General features: G+C 41.2%; 1 protein-coding gene across 3 annotated transcripts; it reads right to left on the bottom strand.

Moving 5' to 3' along the window:
• Nucleotides 1–2,074: 2,074 nt before the first annotated feature.
• On the bottom strand, nt 2,075–21,960 carry LOC145447889 (homeobox-containing protein 1-like). 3 transcript variants are annotated; one of them, XM_080326157.1, is made up of 12 exons: nt 17,841–21,960; nt 17,624–17,777; nt 17,464–17,559; nt 17,250–17,397; nt 16,063–16,251; nt 13,618–13,737; nt 9,386–9,460; nt 7,357–7,450; nt 7,166–7,293; nt 6,223–6,318; nt 5,164–5,300; nt 2,075–4,638 (listed from the first exon to the last, which is right to left on the bottom strand). In XM_080326157.1, exons 1-12 carry the CDS (start codon nt 18,005–18,007, stop codon nt 4,285–4,287), a joined length of 1,758 nt encoding a protein of 585 aa, XP_080182283.1. In that variant the 5' UTR covers nt 18,008–21,960; the 3' UTR covers nt 2,075–4,284. The 3 variants fall into 3 exon arrangements, with proteins under 3 accessions (XP_080182283.1, XP_080182282.1, XP_080182284.1); XM_080326156.1 differs by having other exon boundaries at nt 17,624–17,780; nt 17,841–21,959; XM_080326158.1 differs by lacking the exon at nt 9,386–9,460 and having other exon boundaries at nt 17,624–17,780; nt 17,841–21,956.
• Nucleotides 21,961–22,664: the final 704 nt, after the last annotated feature.

Here is a 22,664-nt window from a genome sequence, read left to right as displayed (position 1 = left end):
TAGCAAAGCGGTTACTGGCTGGAATTGAACCAAATTTTGTGTGTAGGCTTAAATTAGGTAATCTAACAATTTTATCAAGTAGCCAGAACGACTTGAGAAAAAAATTCATTTTTGAAGAGCCCTAATGTCCAGCAGTCGTCCATTGTCAGTGAACTCCGGGCTAATATATTTACCCATATGAGCTTACTATGCGCACGGAAATCGTTAGTATCCATGCTATGAATAGCGATAGGGATTCGTTATCTGGTCGCGCGAATGGCGGGAGTATTTTCATGATCATGAGTGAATTTCGTAGTTAGTATTAGTTAAGTTTCACATATTACTATCAAATATTGATCCTTTCTCAGCCCATGTGATCAGATTCATCGGTAGAGTTGAAGCAGGGAGAGTCGTCAAAAATTTAGGGAGGTTATTAATTCTGTGCTGCATCTTTGGGTGAACCAATCGTTATTAACCCATTTGTTGCATGCTGTTATTTCTTGACCTCCCATAAGGATCGTCGGTATAGTGATAGTGAAAAGATATTGGATTCGCCCAAAACTAGGCATACCGTAAACAAATTTCCTTCGTGATGAAGAGAACACGATAATAAATTGGTATTTCTTAGCGGGCGCATCATTTTCCTCTGCTGGTCGCATTTGTACTGTGGGGCTCAGATTACAAAGGACACTGCTATATTAAAATCGAAAATCAACTCGCATTGAACCGCACGGAGCACGTAGGAAATTTCTAGAATAAGTCAAACCTCTCATTAGTTAGGGCAGTGGTTCTCGACTTTTTGACCTCGCGGTATCCTTTGAAAATGAAAAATAGTTCGCGGCACACTAGCACAGTAGTTCTCAACTTTTTTAGCTTACGGCATCTGCAAACTACCAAAATATGCTGCAGCCTGAGGTTCATGGTCTCTCATGGAGTATTTCTACATTTTAGGAGCACTCAAGTAGGCCGTGCTCTGCTTCAAAGAAAAAATACGGTATCTTCATCGGCGGACATGTCACAAATATGTCTATATACAAACGGTATCATTTGACATGGGAATCATTTCAATTCTTCCGCAGATTTGGTTCCAAACATGTATTTTTACATTTCTAGTGTAAGACGGAAGAATAACGTTCTCCGCTTCTGTGTGAGGTTTTCAATTTTTAGCTATTTCCTCTGCTACCGGATAACTAGCCTGCTGCGATCGCGTTGAAACCTCGGGCTGCGCTTCTATACTATTTAATAAGATTTACTTGGAAATAAACTATGGCCACGTCCGCATTGTCGATATAATTAACCATCGCATCTAAGAGGCCAAGCACGATCGCCACTAACGAATACAGAGGCGTATAGGCGCATGCATGGTAGTGCGGAGCGGATCGGCAAATTCACTGGTCCTAATCCGATCCTGCTTTTTAAAGCTCTGGTCCGCCTCCGGTCCTACTCCTAGGACAGATTCTAGAAATGACCGTGATCCGGTCCGAAAGACTGATAATAATCATCTCCTTACAGGATGGTATTGAATATTGATTAAAACAACGCAAACAGGAAATTAAAAACTCAATGATCAAGCCCAGCCCTTATCTGAAGTAATTATGCCAACTTGAACTTAACATGTGGTATATTTCTACGAACGTTTCACTTTAACTATTGATTCGAGGGTGAATTCCGGCTCCGAACCGCCCCGGTCGTATCAGAAAAACGACTCAGGCCAAAACATGAGAACATCCGGCCGGATATATTCAATCCGGCTCCGGTTCATGTCCCGCTCTTATACATGGATACCAAACGCATTACCACGCTTATGGTGTAGCACTTGCGGGGATAGCAATACCTCGATAGTACTACTTGTAACAGAAGCCGCCAGTAGTTCAATTATAGCTCCGAAAAACTGGGATAATAGCCTCAGCGGCGGGGAAATTTGTCCACTGATATAATTTAATCAACCTTACTTCTCAATTCTGAAATTCAACGATTTTAACATATCGGTGCGCTCCGAGCGTACATTTTAACGGCAGAGTGTCGGGTGTCCATTTCCACATTGTCCAGTCCCTACAACAGGCTATCTACCGAGAGCGCACATATAAACCAGTGCTTAGCCTACGTCTGTCAAGCAATTTATTCCGACATATAGAGTTACAATACTGTCCGCTTATGGGGATCAAGTTCGACATTGAAATCATAAATAAAATATAGGCCGTTTTACGATAAATAAAGAGATAAAAAGGCAAACACGAAACTTTATGCACATAGTTGAATGATGGAAAAATGTTAGTAATCAAATGCCTGTCGAAGCTCGAATCATAATGTACACATCTTCAACGAATAGTAATACTGAGCTTGTGGCAAGCGAATGCATTTTTCTAGACTTCAATTATTTTCACGCCTTGACATCGTGAGTAGCACCATAGTCACTATTTTCAAAAGACATTAGGATGATAACACCACTATTAGCCTACGACGCGTTGTCATTGGAAATTCAGGCTGCACATCAAGATTCGTTCAATAAAAGAAAGACCCGAAATATAAACACTATCTGGGTATACAGGATGAAAAGGTTCGAAGAATTGATTGTGTTAGATAGGTCTAAATCACATCGATACAAATACGAATATTTCGTCTAACGGCAGTTACGCTAGATGGCGCGATGGATCCGGCTTTCAAGCATGAAGTATTTGCTCCGAGGTAGAGTGCAAATCAACAATTAACAATGGACTTCTATGGCGTCGATCGAACGAATAACACAATTGCACGTTTCATTTGGATCAGTACTAGTCATCCACGATTCAACCCTTATATCTTGTCGTCAACGTCATAAATAGTAAAGAATTATTATTACTGATATAAATTATCAAAGAGAAAAGGGCAGTTCAAGTTCAAAATAGGCTCTTCTTATTTCGCGCGCTAACATGATTCGCCGAACTACGTAAGATTCGTAAAAATCAGGAATGTAGTCATGGAAATAAGAGTCAAACATTGCGGCAGGGCCCGCCCATAATCATAAATATCAATAGGAGTGCAAGCGTTTACTGCGCTGTTACTTCGCATTCAATTTAGAGGTGGTCGAAAGATTGTCCTAGCTACACAGTCCATGCCACAACAGAAAGACAAACGAGATGATTACTCAGATACAAGGATAGTTAGAGAAATTGAGGGATGTATAATTTCACCGATGGTGAAATATGAAATAAATTCCAAACGTTTCCGAATATCACGGTAATTTCCACAGGCTAGTTTTCTATATATGACCGGCATATGTTTTCGGTCAAAAATTTACGAACTGAATAGTGAATATACTCCGAAGTGCGCGATTATAACGAAAATGATAACACGCCGATAGGCTTTATCAACCAGGAAACTCGGTAGAAACAGGCTTTCAACTTCACAGAGAGCGTTTTGCCTTGGTATAATGCAAGACATTGACACGTATTTACGAACTTGTACAGATTTTCACCGAGTATCAGACACCTACTGTCTTTTACGATACTACACGGGCAACTCTCATTACATGTACAAGTACATGCAATGGTTCTTGTCAGTGTCACAGAAAATAACAACGGGCATGGATTCGAATCGGTAGTGCAAATGCGATATGATGAAACTATTGACAAGATTTAACATACAATAGGGCGTGTAGGCCAACTTTTTGATCTGGTTTTTGTCAGGAAATGTCATGTAATTCCATTCATGCAGAATTGTTTTGTTGGATACGGACGTAGGACCGAGTCTAATCCGCGCGCGCCCGAGCTTAAAATTACACACTACCGATTGTTGATGTTTATTTTTGCCCGCTACGAATACCAGGCTTGTACAAATTACCAATCTGGTTAGTTAACGGTCAACTAACTACAGTTTTTATGAGCTCCAGATCTTATTGCGCATTTCTAAATAATAGTTGTAGAACAACAACTAGAGAACGTGTGTCGTCTTTTTGCGCTAAAACGTGTCACCGGTGTTCTGTTGGGTGATGCTCTTGCAGCCATTGCGAGCTCGGAGTCATCACTGCTAACATTGACGTACCCAGGTTTGGATTTTAGGCGTAGAACCACTATGTAGTTAATCGTGTTTCAGTTAGTTAATTACGGGCTTTCAAAGATCGTTTGCTCTAGTTCTAGAGTCTTGAAAGCTGAGTAGTACTAGTTCTAGTTGAGAGTTTTGAAAGGTGAGCAGTACTAGTTCTAGTTCCAGTCCCGCGTTTTGAAACCTCACTAGTTTTTACAAGTCCGACAAACACCGGTACCAACAGTATAGAGTGATCATCATCTTTACAACAAAACGTAAGGCACTCTCGCCCTTGCACGCGTTCTAGGTCCTCGCCTGTATCGGGGACCGCGTAACCGAAGCGCCGCCCGCGTCCATCTGTCGAATCTCCATCTGCTGCGAGTGATCCTCGCCATCCGCACCGCCCTGAAATCGAGAGCTGTCCTTCATCTTTTCGTGGCCGTGGCTGCTGCCGCCGTCCACGCTTTCGTCGTCGTTTTCGTCGTGGTCGCTGTCGGCGCGCGTGGCCGGACGGGGTTCGGGCATGCCGCGATGATCGCCGATGATGTCGCGGTGCTGGTTGACTAGGGCGAGGATGGAGTGGTTTACCGCGGCCATCTGTAAGGCTAGGGCCATTTGCTCTTCGTTTTTGCGCATCACCATCATGCCTGGCGGCATCTGAACGGGAAAGGTTTCTTGAAAACCAGCTCAATCGCTGTTATAAGAGGGCAATTTTCCGTGTCGTTGGTGCCCGTGATCAGCAAAATGTATTATACGCGGTATCTTACTGGGTTTGGATTCGGATTTGATTACTCGCATTACAGCGCCCGGCCCTAATCTCGACTCGGCCTCTACATCCCACGGTTTAAGACTTTACTACTCAGAGGGGAAATACGGTGGCCACCAAAGAATATGTTCAGAAATTATGCTATTCTATGCTTTACCGATTGTGGAAACACCATCTAGTGGGTTACAAGGATAGTTGGTTCGCTGTGACAGATTTGCCACGAACGCAATACTGCATTGTTCACTTCACAGGCCTACAACGCAGGTTATGTACTATCCCTAGACATATACTACGTCATGCTGATCATGGTTTCGACACATGAGCTATACCTCAACCCATCCCATACGCATCAAGCTCTTGGGCGTCACAACGCTGATTTCTCGTCTACAAGAAAAACAGAATTAGTAAACCCTCACCCTTTCCGACGCTGCGGAGTGTTCTTGCGTGTCCAGAACATGACCGCTGTCTGCTGAATGGTTTGAACTGCTTGGTGAGACAGTGCTGCTTCTGTGGGTTGGACTCGTCAGTGTATGATCGAGCGACTCGATGTGCTCTGTGAAAGAGAAGCATTGCGATGTCTGACTTGTTGTGGCGTGTGGTCTTCAGTGCCCTGTATATATGGTATGACTTCGAGAATTTATCATGCCGAGCGGCTGGGCCATCTCTATAACATGTTACAAATATCGGCGGGATGTTTGCCGAATTAGGGGAGCATGCACCCATACTCATTGTTACAGTTAGCAACGTACATGTGGTCAAGGTAGTCAGAATTTCCACTCAAGTAGAAGTGTAGAAGTGTTGGTTATATTTAACTCAATGTCAAGTAGAAGTTCGATTTCTATGACATGCTAATTATAAGTAGAAATTTTATAACTTAGTAGCAAGTCGGAGTGGGCTATACTTTTGAAATTTCAACATGCATCTTGATCACACTACAATAATAGTAGTTTTCGAAAATATATTCCATTTCCATGATACAGGGGTTATCTCGCGTTTGTTACGTTAATTTCTCTGACAGCGTGATGCAAACCAATCCAAGAATTACTTTCTACTTCAAGTGTAAAGGGTATACGTAGTTTTTCGCCAAAACTGGTTAGTATAGAAGCAGTAATAGCCTGAAAACATAACCACTAGTTGGTACTGACAGTAGGCAAAACCTACTTAAGTCACTCCGAAAAAGCAGAAGTACTTCGTTCGCTACTTCGTTACTGGCCACCTCTGGCCAGCCTGCTATATGCTCGTGAGCTTTATATGTTTGTCATGTGACTATTAGCAAATACGATTTCTTAGTGTCCTGGGAAGGACCCATTTTGATGCTGATTGGACATGACATGACAGTGTTTGGGTGGGGACTTCAGGAACCTTTGCAGAATGGCGGAATAGCATAATAGCAGAATCCATCACATGTTACATGAGGATGGCTGTAGTCCCACATTCACTCCTATTCAGACCCTCTGGCCTCTACCATCACATACCTATATGCTTTCTTCTTTTGTCGTCTTTTCGTCGGTTCGCGAACCAATTGTACACTTTAACAGTAGTAACTTTATCCAGTTCAGTCATCATCATTCCTGGAGTAAAGAATAAACGATTCTTGATCGCAAGTGGAGATATAGTCCTTATGGGCCAGCGCGGTGTACATGTGATGTTACATGCTGATGGTACGACTCTTTTGCAATCATCAATCCGTCAGTAATGTATTTTACCATATTGTCAACTTGCGCCGGAACAAGTAGATATTGGCTACTTAGGTAATTAGGAGAAGGGAGAATACTGACATCACGAGACATATAAAGATGCGAGAACACGTGAATAGCGGATTGACATTCACATGCAAGAAGCAAACTTGTATAAACTATACTGAATTTTCACAATGTTCAACTGGAACTATAACTGGAACTAACACCCGTTTTTTCAGAACTCCCGACTAGAACTAGGACTACAGAACTAATGACCTTCAACAATCCGAAACTAACTAACCAAACGACAGCTAATTGCAGTTCCGATGCAACTCATTCATTTACTGATACAATGCTGAATTGCAAATGAGGTAGGAAATATTGGAGATAGAAGCGACATTTCAAAAAGACCTCGTGTCAAGTTTGAAATGGACGGGGTTTCTCACTACGCCGCTGTTAATGGTCATGACTCTGAGCTAGCAATGACAACAGTGACATCGCACTAAAGAACACAGGTATCACGATTCATGCCAAACGACGACATGTATTTTATAGTTGTTAGGAAACTAATTCTTTTTCATGCGCAACTAGAACTAGAACTAGAACTAGAACTACTGAAACTGGAAATGAACCCGTGATTGCACGTGAGAATGGCCAAACGCAAAAATCAAATGATATCCACAACACTGAATCGAGAGCATTCATATCCGTATCAAAAATGAATACAGACAATACGTACCGGCCTTGTGTGTCTGTATAATGGAATTACACGCCGCCGATATCTCCTCCCGCTTCGATTCATCCGGATACGGATTGGAGTTGTAATAGTTTTCCAGAATCGTCAAGCATTCCTTCGGCCAAGTAAACCTATCGCGATGACAAGCGAGATAACAACCAACACAATAAAGCACACAAACTGGTCTCTTGTACCTTGCCCCGCGTTTTGTTTTCAAACTCATAGGCGGCGCGTAATCTGTCTCCACATCGCTGTTCCGAAACACGATCGGGCCGTTTGAGCCAAGGCCTGAAAATAAAGGGTTTCGAAATTAGTAAAGTCACAACACGGAATTTGTGCTGCGTCGCACATCAAGATCAGACATTTGATCTTGATTTCAACTTTTTAGTAACATTTAACGCTCTGAATTACGTGTACATCGGGTGCATAACCTCGATACGCAATGCCTGGGGATAGGAACAAATTGATTTTGTTACGGATGCGGCATCTAATCTACCATTACTTGTTAACGAGGACATTTGCACGGAAATATTCTCAATAACCAACGTAAAGATACTATCACTTAACATAAACTGTAGTGTACATAACCGTGAAGTTCAATTTATATGATATCCTTAACCAGTCTGCGCACACTATCGTAGTGCAACAAACCGCAGTACGTAATGTACATATTTCGCCATATTTACGCGATCAACGATAAAGTACGATCTAATAATCAGGTCTGTGACGCGTTACGCGATTTTACGGTGTTCCAAATCCATTCAAGTCCTGAAAATACATTTTACTGATACCGAAACATAAGTGTAGTCTGCATTTGAGATCAATAGGACATCAATTTATATAAATCGAGCTATACACCCGTAACAATTTAGGGTCGTTCTAATCGAACTCCTTTTTGATAATCACCGCAAGAGGTGGACTATCACGATAAGGGGACTCGTAATTATCCGTTTAATTGTAATCGCAAACATACATCCAGTATACCTGTGCCATTAGAATTTCTACTTATAGCCTACGAAATTTGGCATTGATACCCGCATTGATACACATCTGCCTCTGACCTCAAATTCGCCCATACGTAATCGAAAGTAAGTAATGGCATAACAAGGGGGAGTATACCACAGCCCGTAGGACAAAGTAAAATCTATGATTGGTGTAAATAACCTTGTCCCAATGTATCCTTGATACAATACAAGTATACTGGAGACAAGATGCAAAAATAGTTAATAATATTAGTTAGTTATCTTATATTAGATGACATATCATTTGTCATGATGACATGAATTGTAATATTTGAGTGAAGTAGCCTATACGCACAGGGCACCCTGACCACAATCGTAAATCAAGTTAACTGTACGACCCCCGAGTGATCGTTATACATTTACCTCGGCTCGGCGACCGAATCACTCAGTACACAAACCATCGCACGAGAGGTGTATTAACTTTGCAACAATATGGCGTACGTAATGACTTAGCATGACGTCTAGACTTGCTTGGCAGAAGTTTTCTACTCGGAATAAGTGATAAATGGTCGTGCTGTCGGATTTCCAGGAAGGCTGAGTTAGCGGTCAACTATAGACTTTTTTTTAACGGCAACGCGACTGAAAATAGGGAAGTCTCATTATCATCCGCGTAATTAGCACAATAGAAATTACCACCCCTGGCGCGGCCAATCAGTCATGTTGTTTGTTTTCGTCACGACTTTACTATATAACTTCACATCTTGCATTGCTAATTAAACCTTTGCATGTGTGTTTATGATGAAGCAACCAGAAATGTTTACACACCTTAATAAATAATCTTAGAAACTGTGGCAATGCGTGCCAAACGCGTCGAATGATGATACTGCGCTGATTGAGGCCGTTACCGGAACATTTACCTGTCGTTTTCCTAATTTTACTATCGACGCCTTTGCGTAGAAACATACTAGCTGAGCATTGACGTATACTAATTCCAATAGGCGTGAAGTGGGCAACTCGGGTTAGTGTGTCGGCCTGAGAAATATTGTCAAATCAACCTTATAGAGTCGAAATGTTGAATTTTTCAGGAGGTATATGCGAGTGTATACCGTCAACGTTGCTCTCAGAGTAACGGCGGTGTTTATCGAGAGATTGCATTATTGATAGCATTTCGTGCGCTCATATCAATGACTACGAAAGGCATGGTATGTGGTCACGGCAGTGAGAATACACAAATGACAATCGAGATTGGATTCGGATGTACCAGCGTTTGTACGAAAGGAGTGATAATGTCGCATCGCGTCGTTCTTCTTGTCGGAACGGAGCGTGTCACCGAAATCTATGAAAATTGCATAAACTTGTGAGATTTTGATAGGCAGTACTTCCCATCAAGTGGGACAAAGAGCACATCTTAATGCTACAGTTATATATTCAGTATGCCTTTAGTTGATATGGATTGCCAGTAATCTTCTAATTGTTATAAAATAAATCTTCAGGGTTGTAACCAAGTCACAAGGTCCCTAGTCACAAGTCAAATCTGCTTTTATAGTTTTGACTCGAGTCAAGTCCAGTCATTTTCACTTTACCACCGAGTCAAGTACGAGTCCAAGTCAGGATTCAAAGATTCGAGTCCGGGTCACAGTGTTGTGACTCGAGTCCAAGTACTAGTCATCGTTTTCACTGTTCAATTTCGAGTTCAATCCTGTTTAAGTTTAACGCACTTTTTACAGCTTTGTTCGGGTGACATTGAATGACTTGTATTCACACTATACCAAGTTTCTTCACTTTACACAGTTTCTGGCCTTATTTTACAAACACCAGTACTGATAGACGAATTACCCATAATGTGGTACCTTGCTATTTTTGAATACTATACTCATCTTGAAATGAACCCGGATATACTATTCACTTGTATACCGAAGTTGTGTACCTCCAACAACCTCTTGCTATTTTCCGAAGTTACAATAAAATGCCTGTCTTGGCCGTACGAATCTCGAGTCATGCGCAATGACTCGAGTTCAAGTCGAGTCATTTTACAAATTGTCTCAAGTCGAGTCGCCTCATTTCCATATTTTAGAAAATGACTCGAGTCAAGTCGAGTCACCAAAAAATCGTGACTCGAGTCGGACTCGAGTCATTACAATGCTGAGAATTTTAAATACAGACTATCTTGCACGTGGCGGTTGGTCGAAAATAGGTCTTTCCGGATTTTTTCGGAATAGAAAAATCAAGCCAATAAAGCCTGGACTTGATCTGATGATAATACGTATTATATAATATGCAAGCTCATTTTAATTTATTACGTAAAATTTTTAAAAAAGTTCAAATTTTTCCGTCAACCCCATGAAATTGTTGAGTTGTCTTCAAAAACGATGCAAAAAAAATTTGACTCCATTCCAACTAGTAGAAGCGGAGTTATTTGAGTTTTTCGTTGATAATTCTCGGATATTATCCACCGATCCAGGATAATCCGAGAATTATCAACGAAAAACTCAAATAACTCCGCTTGTACCGGTTGGAATTGAGTCAATTTTTTTTTGCATCGTTTTTGAAGACAACTCAACAATTTCATGGGGTTGACAGGAATATTTGAATTTTTTTAATTTATTCAATAAATTAAAAAAATTAATTGGCTCTGCGGTCGCTTAGACTCGTTAGAATTGAATCAAATTTGGTGCGCAGCCTTTGTTATGGTAACCTGACATTTTAATCAGTGAATGGCTGGAATCTGAAAAAATAGTTATTTTTGAACAGCCCTATCAACATACGCAGTGATAGTAAATTGCAAGTGCAAACATGGCTTCTTCTCGCATTAATTTGTTTTCATTCATTTAATCACAACTCATTGTGGGTCGCACAAGGAAACTCACGCTGAAAGTGGTTCGCGAGCTAAACAGGGTTTCAAAGCACTGATGTAGAGCAAGGACTCCAAATTACAAATCACTAACCGGAGCTACATTGGTCTGGATTTGAGTACAACCTTCCCACAATCTGCCCGTAATATAGGACAGATTACTGACAACCTACAACAGCTATGTTTGTCATCGACACGACTCTATTTGCACATAACTGTTGTGATAAATTGATGGCGCGACAGGTGAATCCTACAGAACCAACTTGGCCTAGTAACGATGTCTTACATATTCCCGGCAACAGATGCAGCGCGTCTGGTTTTATAACAAGGCCGTCCCGCAAGTCCCTCAAGACTTCCATTTTGATACGCGCATCATTTATTCAAATTCAGTTGCCTCGTTCAGTATCATCGTTACTAATTTGATATATGTATTTTTCGTTTATCGAAGTATCACAAAAGGGTATACGCTTGCTTCGTCTGCGAAGGACTATATGTTCAATATTGGTCCTGCTCTGCATAAGATCAGTCACACAACTATTCGGTGTTCATTGCATTTATGCCAATTATACGAAGGAAATCGTTTTAGAGAGGTCTCCTGGCAATATGTCTTCATGTTGCTTAATTTTCTCATGAAGTATGGCGCGGTCAGTAGGCCTATAATGTCCCATGCGACGAATACGCTGGTTATCATATCAGCCATAAAGGTCGTTATGCCAAAAATTCCATTATTATTGTTGCGATACTGGAAGGGTGGTTGTATCTGTTAGGGATGGTGTGAACGTGAGGTTCACGTTCGTGTTCTGTGTGTGAACCTCGGAAATTTAGAGGTTCGCGTTCACAACAGAACCTTGGTAGGTTCTGCACTGTGAACCTTTTTGGTAAATTGTAAATTGCACTTAATTATAAGATCTTTGGTTCAAGTTTATTGCATTTCAACTGCGGGTCACTCTATGCATGGCGCTTGCAGCATAAAAAATCAACACTAAACGAGCATACACTATGACAACGGATAAAGTTTTACTTGTTTTTTGTTACCAAAAATTTCTCGAAATATTCAGCTTTCCGTTTTTAATATTTAGTGACTCTCCGCTGTGAGCTTGACCCGCAATCACACAACATCACGAGCGATATACGTAGTCAGCGAATGATGCTTATTCAACCAATCAATGACATTGATATCGTTTTCTGATGTAAAATATCGAGCGGGCGTACGGGGTCAATCTTGACTTCATATCTTTACTGTATCATTAAAACCAAATTCGTTCGATTAAGGTGCTGGCTACTGCTATATAACTTGTTGTTTATGGTATCAGTAGCGAGTATAGAAACCCGTCTTACACTCTGCTCAACATCAATGTAGCAATACTCAGACTCCGAACACATTGTCCGGTCTGGCTAAGACCATTGAGGCGTAAGCGTATATTTCATGGTAAGTCCTCATCGAAATTGTTGGCAAAGCGACGGAATGTATTGATTTTATGAGATTATTATATCCTTTGATAACCGCGGTTGATACATTTAGCGACGTTTAAAACGCCAATATGTACTTCAGCAATGCGACATTATGTGGCCCGAGTCTTCGCTAGGTATCGTGTACATTAATATAGGCTATCACTTCATTGAAAGATAGGGTTGGAACTAGCAATATGACGTCACGAGGTTCACGTTCGTGTTCACACAGAACCTTTCAAAAAGGTTCGCGTTCACACGAACCCGAACCTTTCAGAGGTTCACACCATCCCTAGTATCTGTACCTGTTCGTAGACTATACTCATTCGTCAGTCCACAGTTTCTATACATGTGATCATGAGCCCAACTAGTACCTACCTTACTATCGCAATATACGAAATTCTTCAAGAGCCCTATATTTTAAATATCAATCCCATTTGTCAACGTCGAACCAGTTCAGACTATAAAGGACTCGCCCTAACATGATCAATTCGACACTTCAGATTGTTATCTCGTATTGGGTTTATTTGGCCCACGTTGGCACTACGGTTGCTATAATGGGCTCGATCAAATGATGCTTTGTAATGATCTGCAATAGTTACTTCCGACGACCTATTGGATTTAATATGGAGCTGATACCTGATATACCGCTATATGCAAGGATAGAGAATTCATTCCAAGTAATACCAAAATTTCCACGACTTTTAATGACGGAGTTCGAGTGTTATTAACATTCTGAGGCGTTAAAACATTTTCAACAATCGGCATCTCCGTCATTACGTAGCCGTGTGAATATACGCGATATTCCTTCCCAAATTACCCTTGCCATTAGTCACATTCAAACACACGAAGACTGGTAATATGCCAGGTGTAAGGTAGCTAATCGGCTAAACCGTGGTGCAAACGCCATTACTCCGTTCACCAATTAGGTCGAGTAAGCACGGGTTGAAATATTTAGATGTGACTTCACGCCATGTCGCGAGATGATAATTGGATCGTAATTAGACAAGCAATAGAAATATTTTCTCGATTCTGTTACCGGAAGTGCAATGCTTCAACTACCAGATTGTTACGTAGGTCACGTCACGTCATTTAGGTCGTCGCGAGGCTGGGCATTCGGTGGATTTCGGGTGCAAAAAGGATTATAATGGCAATGAAAACAACAGCTGCTGCTAATACGGTGGCATACGTACCGCCTATTCCTGGCGGCTTGCGTTTTTCGATGAGATACCATGTGTACATGGCCTTCTTCTTTTGCCCGCTGATATCTTGCGGTTGGGCGAGCCATTGGGAAATGTAGCTTTGGCTAATTGCTGTAAATATACAGATCGTTAGTTACTGAAATAAAAGGATATTTCATGTTGACGGCGTTTGTAATCGTTCTGCGGGGGAGTCAGAAGGGGGGAAACTCGCTCTTGCCATAATTCAATTCTGAAATCGTGGCAGTGTGGCTTTCTATTCATTTGATGTGTCACGGAGCTGAGACATCATATTGTTTTGTTACGTCACTGCGAGTATGTGAAGTCACTTCATTGCCGGCTTCCGCAAACTTTGATTACCTGTACTGTACGCCCATTGAAACTGAGCTCAAGATCACTGAATTCCGACGTACTCTTTTAAATGATACATTTGCATGACACAATGATATACGTATAACGTATGGGGGGCACAGCCGGTCATTCATGGAAATTACGACTTCGCCGTTCAATATATGATTATGCTTTGACTTCCACCTCCTGTATCACTAACAGAAGAATTAGAGTTCATTTCAGAACTGATGGGTAGAATTTGGCGTGCCATAGTCAAATAATAATAATCAATGTCATCAAATGCACGTCTTACATTGCTGTTCGAAACGTTATTTTTCAAATTCGATTTCTCGTTTTGCCTTCGGGTTCAGTGGTAGAGAGCACTATCACTCATCAACTACGCTTGGCTATAGAGTGTGTGGTGAATATTTGAGGACCAATATATTATTATTTATACAATTATTGCAATTCATGCGAGCCTCGCTTCGATTCTGTCAGCTTCAGAAAAAATCCACACAAGTGACACGCCGTAAACGGATTATTGCAGAGAATCGGAACGAGTATGGGTCGCAAAGCGACCACCAACCAGCATTCACGTTTTAATTTCAGTTAATCGATTTTTACCATCAATAAAAGCGATCTTGGCACTTCCCTCGGAGACGCACGTTCTCTTTTGCGTCGCGAACAATATCTATTAATTAGAAGTGATGTCTGGATTAATATTGATAAATAACCGTATGGTTGTGATCGTATTATTTCGAGATTTGAACTAGCACGATTTGTGACATCGTTTACTCAACGCGACACGCGACCCGGCCTCGGTTTCCGACGATTTTGTTGATTACTACGGATAATAAAACCATTCTCGAATATACACAATGAGGACTTGAATTTCAACCGCTGCGCTTTAGTATGACTGTAATACGTGGAGATGAATATCGCCCGTCCGTATTATTCACGAAAAGTAGCAAGCAAGGTTTCATAATAATATCCATGAGCTGTGTATATTCAGATATGAACTACACGGTGAACACTTGGAAATACACTGGGTCATGAACCAGAACCAGAACCCGATACGCAAAAGGCCTTGTTCATAGCCTTAGATTTTTTGGGGGGCTTCATTGTATGCGCGTTCATGTTCACGTAAGTATAGTTAGATGAAATTTGCATCTTTGCAATGAGTCGATTAAAACATTTATAAATTATCAATTGACGGTTATGGCACACATAATTGTTACGGGTGAAATTTTAAAACCACTCTTATATATATCACTATAAAGGCATAGGTATGATGAAAATTTGGAAGGAGCAATGAAGTTTTTAGGAAGGCCGGAATTTTTTTCAGCATTGGCGCGAGATCAAAGATTCACATTGATGACACTATAAAGTGTAAATTTGAGTGGAAAGGCGCAGTTCTCCCCATTGGCTTTACGCCACTGCACATCACGCACCCACTGTTACGTCACTGCCGCGACGACATGATGGCGTCGTCCAAAATCGAAAATGTGAGTGGCAATCAGAGGTGGTCAAAGTACTCACTTATATAGTTACTCAATTAAAATCAGAATTAGTGATTTTCATGACCTGCCAAAATTACTCCGAGTGGAAATAGAAAATGAAGGGTCGGAAAGTACTCCGGTAGTTTCAAAAAGTCGATTTTGTAGAGGGGTCACATATCAGTCCATTTGAGGTATGGCTACACGTTCTTAATACCAAGGAGTATCTTGGCGACTAATGCAAAGGACTGCTGAAACTACAAATTTTCAAGTATATTGTGATACAGGGCCTATTTCACGCTGCTCTTATGACAATTACATCCCCATATAGTGATGCAAGCTCAAATCATAACGCGTATCTACTTTTGACTAAAAATGTTCACTACTCAATTCTCTACTACTTGCTGACGATTACCTCTTAGAGTGTCAGTCGAAAATATTCCGGTTAATTTCAATATGAATCTATTTTTCATAAGCTCAAGTATAAGTGGAAGTACTCTAAAACGTAATCAGGTATGGATAGACGAAATCAACTTGAGTACTCCGAGTAAGTGGAGCACTCCGTTACTGACCAACTCTGGAAGCATCAGCTCGACATTAGATCTATCCTTACCGTTTCCTGTTGCCTTAGCGATCGCCGACTGCGAGATGTGGCGTTCGTTTATGAATTTCCTTATATCCTCCTTGACCTGAGCCTGGTCACGTCGAAAGAGCTCGTCCAGTTCGTCTGTGATATCAATCTTTTCGCCATCTATTTCCACAATGGCGTTGCCATTCGGTGCTCCGAACACGCCGGACATACCTGTGGACAGGAACAGGGACTTTCTTATTCGGTTTCAAACCGCCGGTATCGCTGTTACAGTGTTGCCCCTTAATCTAGATTACCAATTTACACGCGGTAAACAGTGCATCGGTAACGATCTAGAAAAATGACGAAGAAAACTTCCCAAATCGTGGTATCTCGACAATATTTGTCGTAGAAATCTCCCCTCGCGATGATAATAGCGCAATTAAGCGCAAAGTTAACGCTAATGCACAGACCTTTGTGAAACTCTAGGGATATCAGATAAAACCGAATCGTCGTGGTAATTTACATACTGCTTGCAATGGTCGTGGTCGTTGACATATTTCGCACGAGTTCAAATCGGGGGCGTAGCCGGAGTAAATCGGTGTGGGCTAAATTTCTACCCTGGACGTCACAACTGCGACGATATCAGGATTTTGTAAAAGAATATTCGGAGCACGAAGTAAAATGGATTCTGCAGTGTTCTCTTGAAGCCAATATACAATTAAAAATGTCAGTGCATGTGATTTTACAATACGCTATAAATATATAGCTACTTCTTAGCATTGATAATAATTACACCTTTCTAATAATAGAGGCAACATTGTAGAATTAATACGCATCACGATTCTATGTAATTCTGAAATAAGTTTGTATGATTAACCTGCGACGTAATTACACTTGGAACAATTTTAACGCTCAATCGAACTCGATTTGGAATTCTTAGCGGACCAATCCGCGTTAAATCGGCGAGTATTATCGCACCTCGTAATATTGAATTCGCGGTGACTCACTGTATTAATTACTAATTAACCGCAATTGTACCCGAAAAAGCTTTCGGTCAAGTTACCATACATCGTGTTCGTTGAACGACACTGAGAAATATCGTTGGGTGTGATCGACTCACAATTGACCAACCAAGCTATTATCCAGTCCGCGTAAGAATGCCCAATGCGACATATAAGTCTACAGATTATTCCGGCCCATATAACGTGATCAGATAAATCAACACAAACCAGGACTGGGCCTTCCGTTTATCAAAGAGGGATACATCGTCTGCGGTATGTTGTGATGAGGAAAACCGTTCAACAGGCTTGTCATCGCTCTTGAACTTGTCCAGTTTGTAGCGGCTCCGGGATGAAGCAACGCTATCTGATTAGGATTCTGGTAACGATAATAGTAATTAATAGCCAGCCCCACAACAGGCAACACTCGAAATGCAATACGCACCTGTAAGTGTGCTGGAAACATCAGGTGCGGGGTTTGATGAAAAGGATGCGCCTGCATTAGTTTGGCTCGCGGATTCCCGGTCGGTGGCGTGGTCGACTGTTTACAGAAAACATTATTGTCTCCGAGGATTGATAGCGCGATCGCCATGCTACTGTTATACCTGCGGCGAGGTCGGACTTCTGCGATGAATCGCGTGGTCTTGCAGTGCGTTCTCGTCCCGCGATGCTGCCAGCCGGCCGCCGTTCATGATCTGCTGCTTCGGTAGGGCCGGCGACGGGGATTTGCTGAGCTTCGTTTTCGGTTGTTCTGTTGGGCTGCTGCAAGCATACGCGGATTACCAGTATATCACATGTTACTTTGATAGTTACTGTTCTTACCATGCTGGTAGGTCGTCGATTTTGTCAATCTCTTCGAGACCTTGCAGGATTTGCTCTTTAGACAACCCGCTCTGCTTTAGCTTTTGTAGAAGCAGTATTTGTTGTACAGTGAATCGGGGAGAGTCGGCAACCTCCATCTCGGATGACGTTGGGGTTGATGGCCTCATAAAGAACGCTCCGCGTGAATTCCCAGTAAACCGCGCCGTCGTATTGCGACTAGTTTTAATACGAGTACGCCTACGAACCTAGCGATATAAAATGATGATGATATTAGCAACACATAAACTGCAGTAGCTTTGCCTCACAATACAACGCATCGTAAATGCACAGGCTAATACCATTGCCTATTTGGCATCTGGTGCCACAGTAAAATTTAGAAGCGTACGCCGCTACTGCTCTAAATTCTAAAAACTAAAGACATTCGTCTTTAGTTTGACGACTGTTAGCTGTTAACTAAATGATGAATATGTTGTCAAATGCATTGCGCGGTTATCGGTGACCTCGCCGATTCGAATTGATTTGAATATGCGCAGACGTTGAGTAGCGTTGCGTGCCGGATCCATCCGGAATCACAGCGCGAGCGACGGAAAGTATAATTTAGTGGTAAACAGACAATAACACGTTGAAGTAATCGATTGCTATCACTTGCAACCTACCAAACGTCCACTAATGGCAGAAGTTCTCTTCCCAGGCTAGATGTTGTGAGATTTTAATCAACGCGAACCGCTTCCGAAAACTGATACCCTCGGCGGATCAGTGGAAATGTTACCATTTATCATACGCACGCGGATCGTGCACTCAACTGATCCTTCATGTACAATGTACAAGTGCTCCGATGAGTACCGTAATCCGTGTTCTAGCGAAATTTCGTATCATAACTTTAATATCAATGCATGCATCGCTATCAAAATCTAGATGCGAACACACTGTTATCCTGAAACGGTCTAACCGCTAAGCAGGCCGCAACGCAAAGAGAATCCAGTGTATAAAAACGAATTATGCTCCGTATTAGGACCTCTCTCATATCAATACCTAATAGTTTACAATCCCGAAATGGAAATCGAGGTGGAAAGATTTTTTTATAGAGTCGACATTCCATTTTATATTTTGATCATCTTGCTTCGAGGATTAGTAACTTTTTTTCGTTTGCCGAATTGCAATCACTTGGAATAACATGGGAATATTATACAATTGTGGGTGAGCAGTGAAATATTATTTCGTAAAAAGCCAACAGCATGTAACCCGAGTAATGAAACTTTGACAGTCCTACAGTAACCAGTAACTATACTAAATTCTGTGGCACACAAGACCTTAACAGGCGATCGGTGCCACTGAAAACCTTTATTAATATTATTGATAACTATACTAAATATACAAACGACTTTTCCTGTGAGGCCCACAGGAAATTAAATTATGGGCTACGCCACAGTACACCACGCGCCATTTTAACCGATGCCTCTGGTTAACCTTTCGCGCTCTCATAAAAGCGACACTCGCGAGTTCCGATCGGTGTTCTGGTGGTAAGATGTTTTTACATCCGCAAAATACGCCACCGCGTCGGCGTTTTGGGTTTATGCGCGGCGGAAAAGGTATTTCGCTGCTAAGGTGTCGAACTCCAATCAATTACGCGTTTTTTTAAGCTTTAGACATGACGCATACTTGTCATTCGTTGTGACGCACGGCCAAGTAAATGGGCGATAATGTTTGATTGGTGGAACATATGCATTGGTATACACGAGAAAAAAGACCCGCTTTAGATGTTTTGATTGAAATACACGATGATATTTCAGAGAGATTACGCTAATACGTTAGAGATGTGATCTCGCAGGCCTCGTGAATCGATTAGGCGCGCGCCGGCCTTTTCGAAAACCAAAAAATTCTCGATATCATCCATTACGATATTACCCTTAACTCATCAACGCGCCTTTCGTACGGGATTATACCTTTTTTTAGTAAATTTCCGCATTTTCGCGCTCTATCGCCGAATTAAAATATCGCGGAAACGTGTCGAAACAGATTGTAATCATCCACTGGGACTTGGTTGGAAAATCTAATGCAAACGATAATGCGGCAATAAGGCAGAGAATGTTGGTTGATGCTGAGAGGTAATATTGATATTTGACATCGTACCTATGACATTGACAATTTAGGCTAAATTGTAGACAAAGTCTCGTCATTCCGACACCATTAGTAATGAAGTAATGCGGTTACAATGCAACATATCACCCAAAAATGGAGGGTGCAAAATTCACAGTACACAACTAAACATACCACAGTATCCAGTGTGGATGCTCTCTATACAACCAGTGATGCACAGAAAATAAATATGTAACAGTTCTTGGAGTGCATAACTGTGTATATTTGAGACTTCTATATTCCAGCATATAATTTGCGCTCTATGACAAATAGTTAGGTACATAGCTATGACTTAAACAGTTTCAGCGCCAAACCAAACTACGCAGCCCTTCGCATTTTTTATTATCAATTAGTATTTACCGGTGCAATCCACAGAATTAATAATTCGTTATACTCTATAAAACATTAGTCGAGCGAAATTAGGAATCTGGTGCGTATATGAATTGTTTCGCGTATCGATGGTAAATATATTATTATAACTTGCGAGTTGAAGAGATAATTATTATACCAACTGATACCCTCGGTATCCGTTTGAATGTTTCATCCTCTGTCCTTGTTTCTAACCTTAGATTCTGATTCACTCCAATATCACTTCTATTGTGAGGATCTAAATCGGCGGCTATATCTAATATAAGCGGTTGCAATTCTGCCACATTCCAATCCGATATATTTTCTCCGGAAAGAAAGCATAAATATGTAAACGTAACTGATTTCTTTTGGGAATAACGATCGCTTCTAATAATTCAACTTTTGTCTCAATTTGTTCAACGTCTCATTTCAGACTTTAAAGCAAACAGAGTTCTTATCGAATTAGGATGTATTTTGCCTTGAAACTCGCCGAGTAAATATTTGAACTAACTTTTCGACATTCTACCTTATGGTTGGAAACAATAAATTATTAAAAGCGGAGAAGAAAAATGATAACAATAATTTCTCACTTCCTTGTGTATGGAAAAATTTTCAATCCGTCAATGTAATGAGCGTCTTGGGAATAGGAATTAACGCTTAAAAGTCGGACAAAGTAGAATGTTTATTTAACATACTAATAACGTTATTCGCTTGACAAGACCACAGCGAAACATGTCCGGTGTTGGCAATTTTTACCAATTTTTTCCTTGACCAGCACGAATCGTGTGCGCAAGTGTTTCGGCAGTGCCAATTTCACCCTCGTGAAGTCACTCATGATTACTCGGTTTGAATATTGCAATATATTTTCGGAGTGTTTTCAATAACTTGTTAGCTGGTTAAATAAATCTTTTGGGAAATCGTGTAGGGCCATCAATGCATTAGGCATGAAAAATATTTTTCAAATTAAGATATATTGTATCATCGGCAGATTTGCAATTTCACACTCCGTGCTCCATTAGACGCCCGGGAAAAGTTTGGGTGAAGGACCTACCCGCGACAACCGGTAACCGAGACTTTAGTTTATGAAGTGACAATGAATGCAGTAAGGTTTTATATTTGTTTGATTAATATCAATTTTGATTAATTATGCAGTGTCATGCATACAATCGAGACATAACAGACATCAGAACTAAATCACAAATACAATTGGTCAGAAATATACTATTATAACATTTGTCATGAGAGTGACGCTAGACCAGAATACTAACTACAAGATATATAGTCGTCCATTATGATAATACTGCAAGCACTGGTGTTTTTTCTTGTCAACTGAGATTATACTGATACGAAGTTTTATCGGTTATCATATTTGATGTTTACCAGAGCCCTTTCTGCCTGGGCTCTGTGGCCTGAGCAAGGAACCGGGGTACTGGGGCCATGCAGTTTTACCGGAGCTGGAGCAGGATGCGTAACTCGTTGTTTAAAAGCTAGCTTTGAATCCGATGTAACTCACAAGATGCTACTATTATTGGTTAAAATCACATGAATTGACGGCAACCATTCAGAAACTTTAGAATTGTTGCTGACTTACCAACTTTCTGGGGATTTTAACAGCTGTTCATAGATGCAAATGATAGTATACTCAGTGGTGGCTTTTGAGGTGGGCGAGGTGGGCGGTCACCCGGAGCCCCCCCCCCCCCCTGGTCGAAGGGCCCCCCTATTTGGATGATGCGCTTTTTTCAAGGATAATAACGAATAAACATGGAAATCCGTGTACCAAGCAAGAATACGATTCCGTACAGATGTGTCAATCATCATCAAATCTCTGCATTTGTTAGAAAAGTCCCGTATCCCGATAATCATCACGTCTCTGCATGCGGTGGAATTACTTAGTTTTGATGTAGTCTATCCTTGCAGACGTGCAATAATCGACATGGCCGAATCCAGCACCTGTCCGAACCTTACCGTGGTGAAAGATAGATAATAATAATAATAATTAGAGATGCAAAAGGGGGGTCGGGGGCGGAGCCCCCCAGAAGTTACGGTTAGATGCTTATAGGCCCCCCCCCCCCGGTAAGTCTCGCCCAGGGCCCCCTCGTTCGTAGGGCCACCACTGAGTATACTGACTGACCCATTTGCTAGTTTGGTCTCAGGTGTGCATCTAAAATCTAAATTGATTGTAAATGGTGCAAGTTATGCTTTCTAGTTAATAGTTAATAAACTGAACCGAACTAGTAACAATATAACTAGAGAAAGGAAGGAGTCTGAATTTTTCAGTTATTTTGCTTGCTTCGTTGGAAATCCAGCATATATCAGTCCAATTGTGCAGCCAATTTAGGA

This window comes from Botryllus schlosseri, chromosome 10, assembly GCF_051294905.1.
Source record: "Botryllus schlosseri isolate E-star chromosome 10, Bs_hap1, whole genome shotgun sequence".
Lineage (NCBI taxonomy): Eukaryota > Metazoa > Chordata > Ascidiacea > Stolidobranchia > Styelidae > Botryllus > Botryllus schlosseri.
The sequence above is the reverse complement of the archived record's forward strand: the minus strand, read 5'-3'. Positions and strand labels throughout refer to the sequence as shown.

Coding starts and splice junctions, on each gene's coding strand:
- LOC145447889 (XM_080326156.1), bottom strand. CDS start 18,007: ATGAGGCCATCAACCCCAACGTCATCCGAGATGGAGGTTGCCGACTCT. Junction 17,398..17,463: donor TGTTTCCAGCACACTTACAG/GTGCGTATTGCA, acceptor TATCGTTACCAG/AATCCTAATCAGATAGCGTT. Junction 7,451..9,385: donor CTCCTTTCGTACAAACGCTG/GTACATCCGAAT, acceptor CTTTATTTTCAG/GCCTTGGCTCAAACGGCCCG.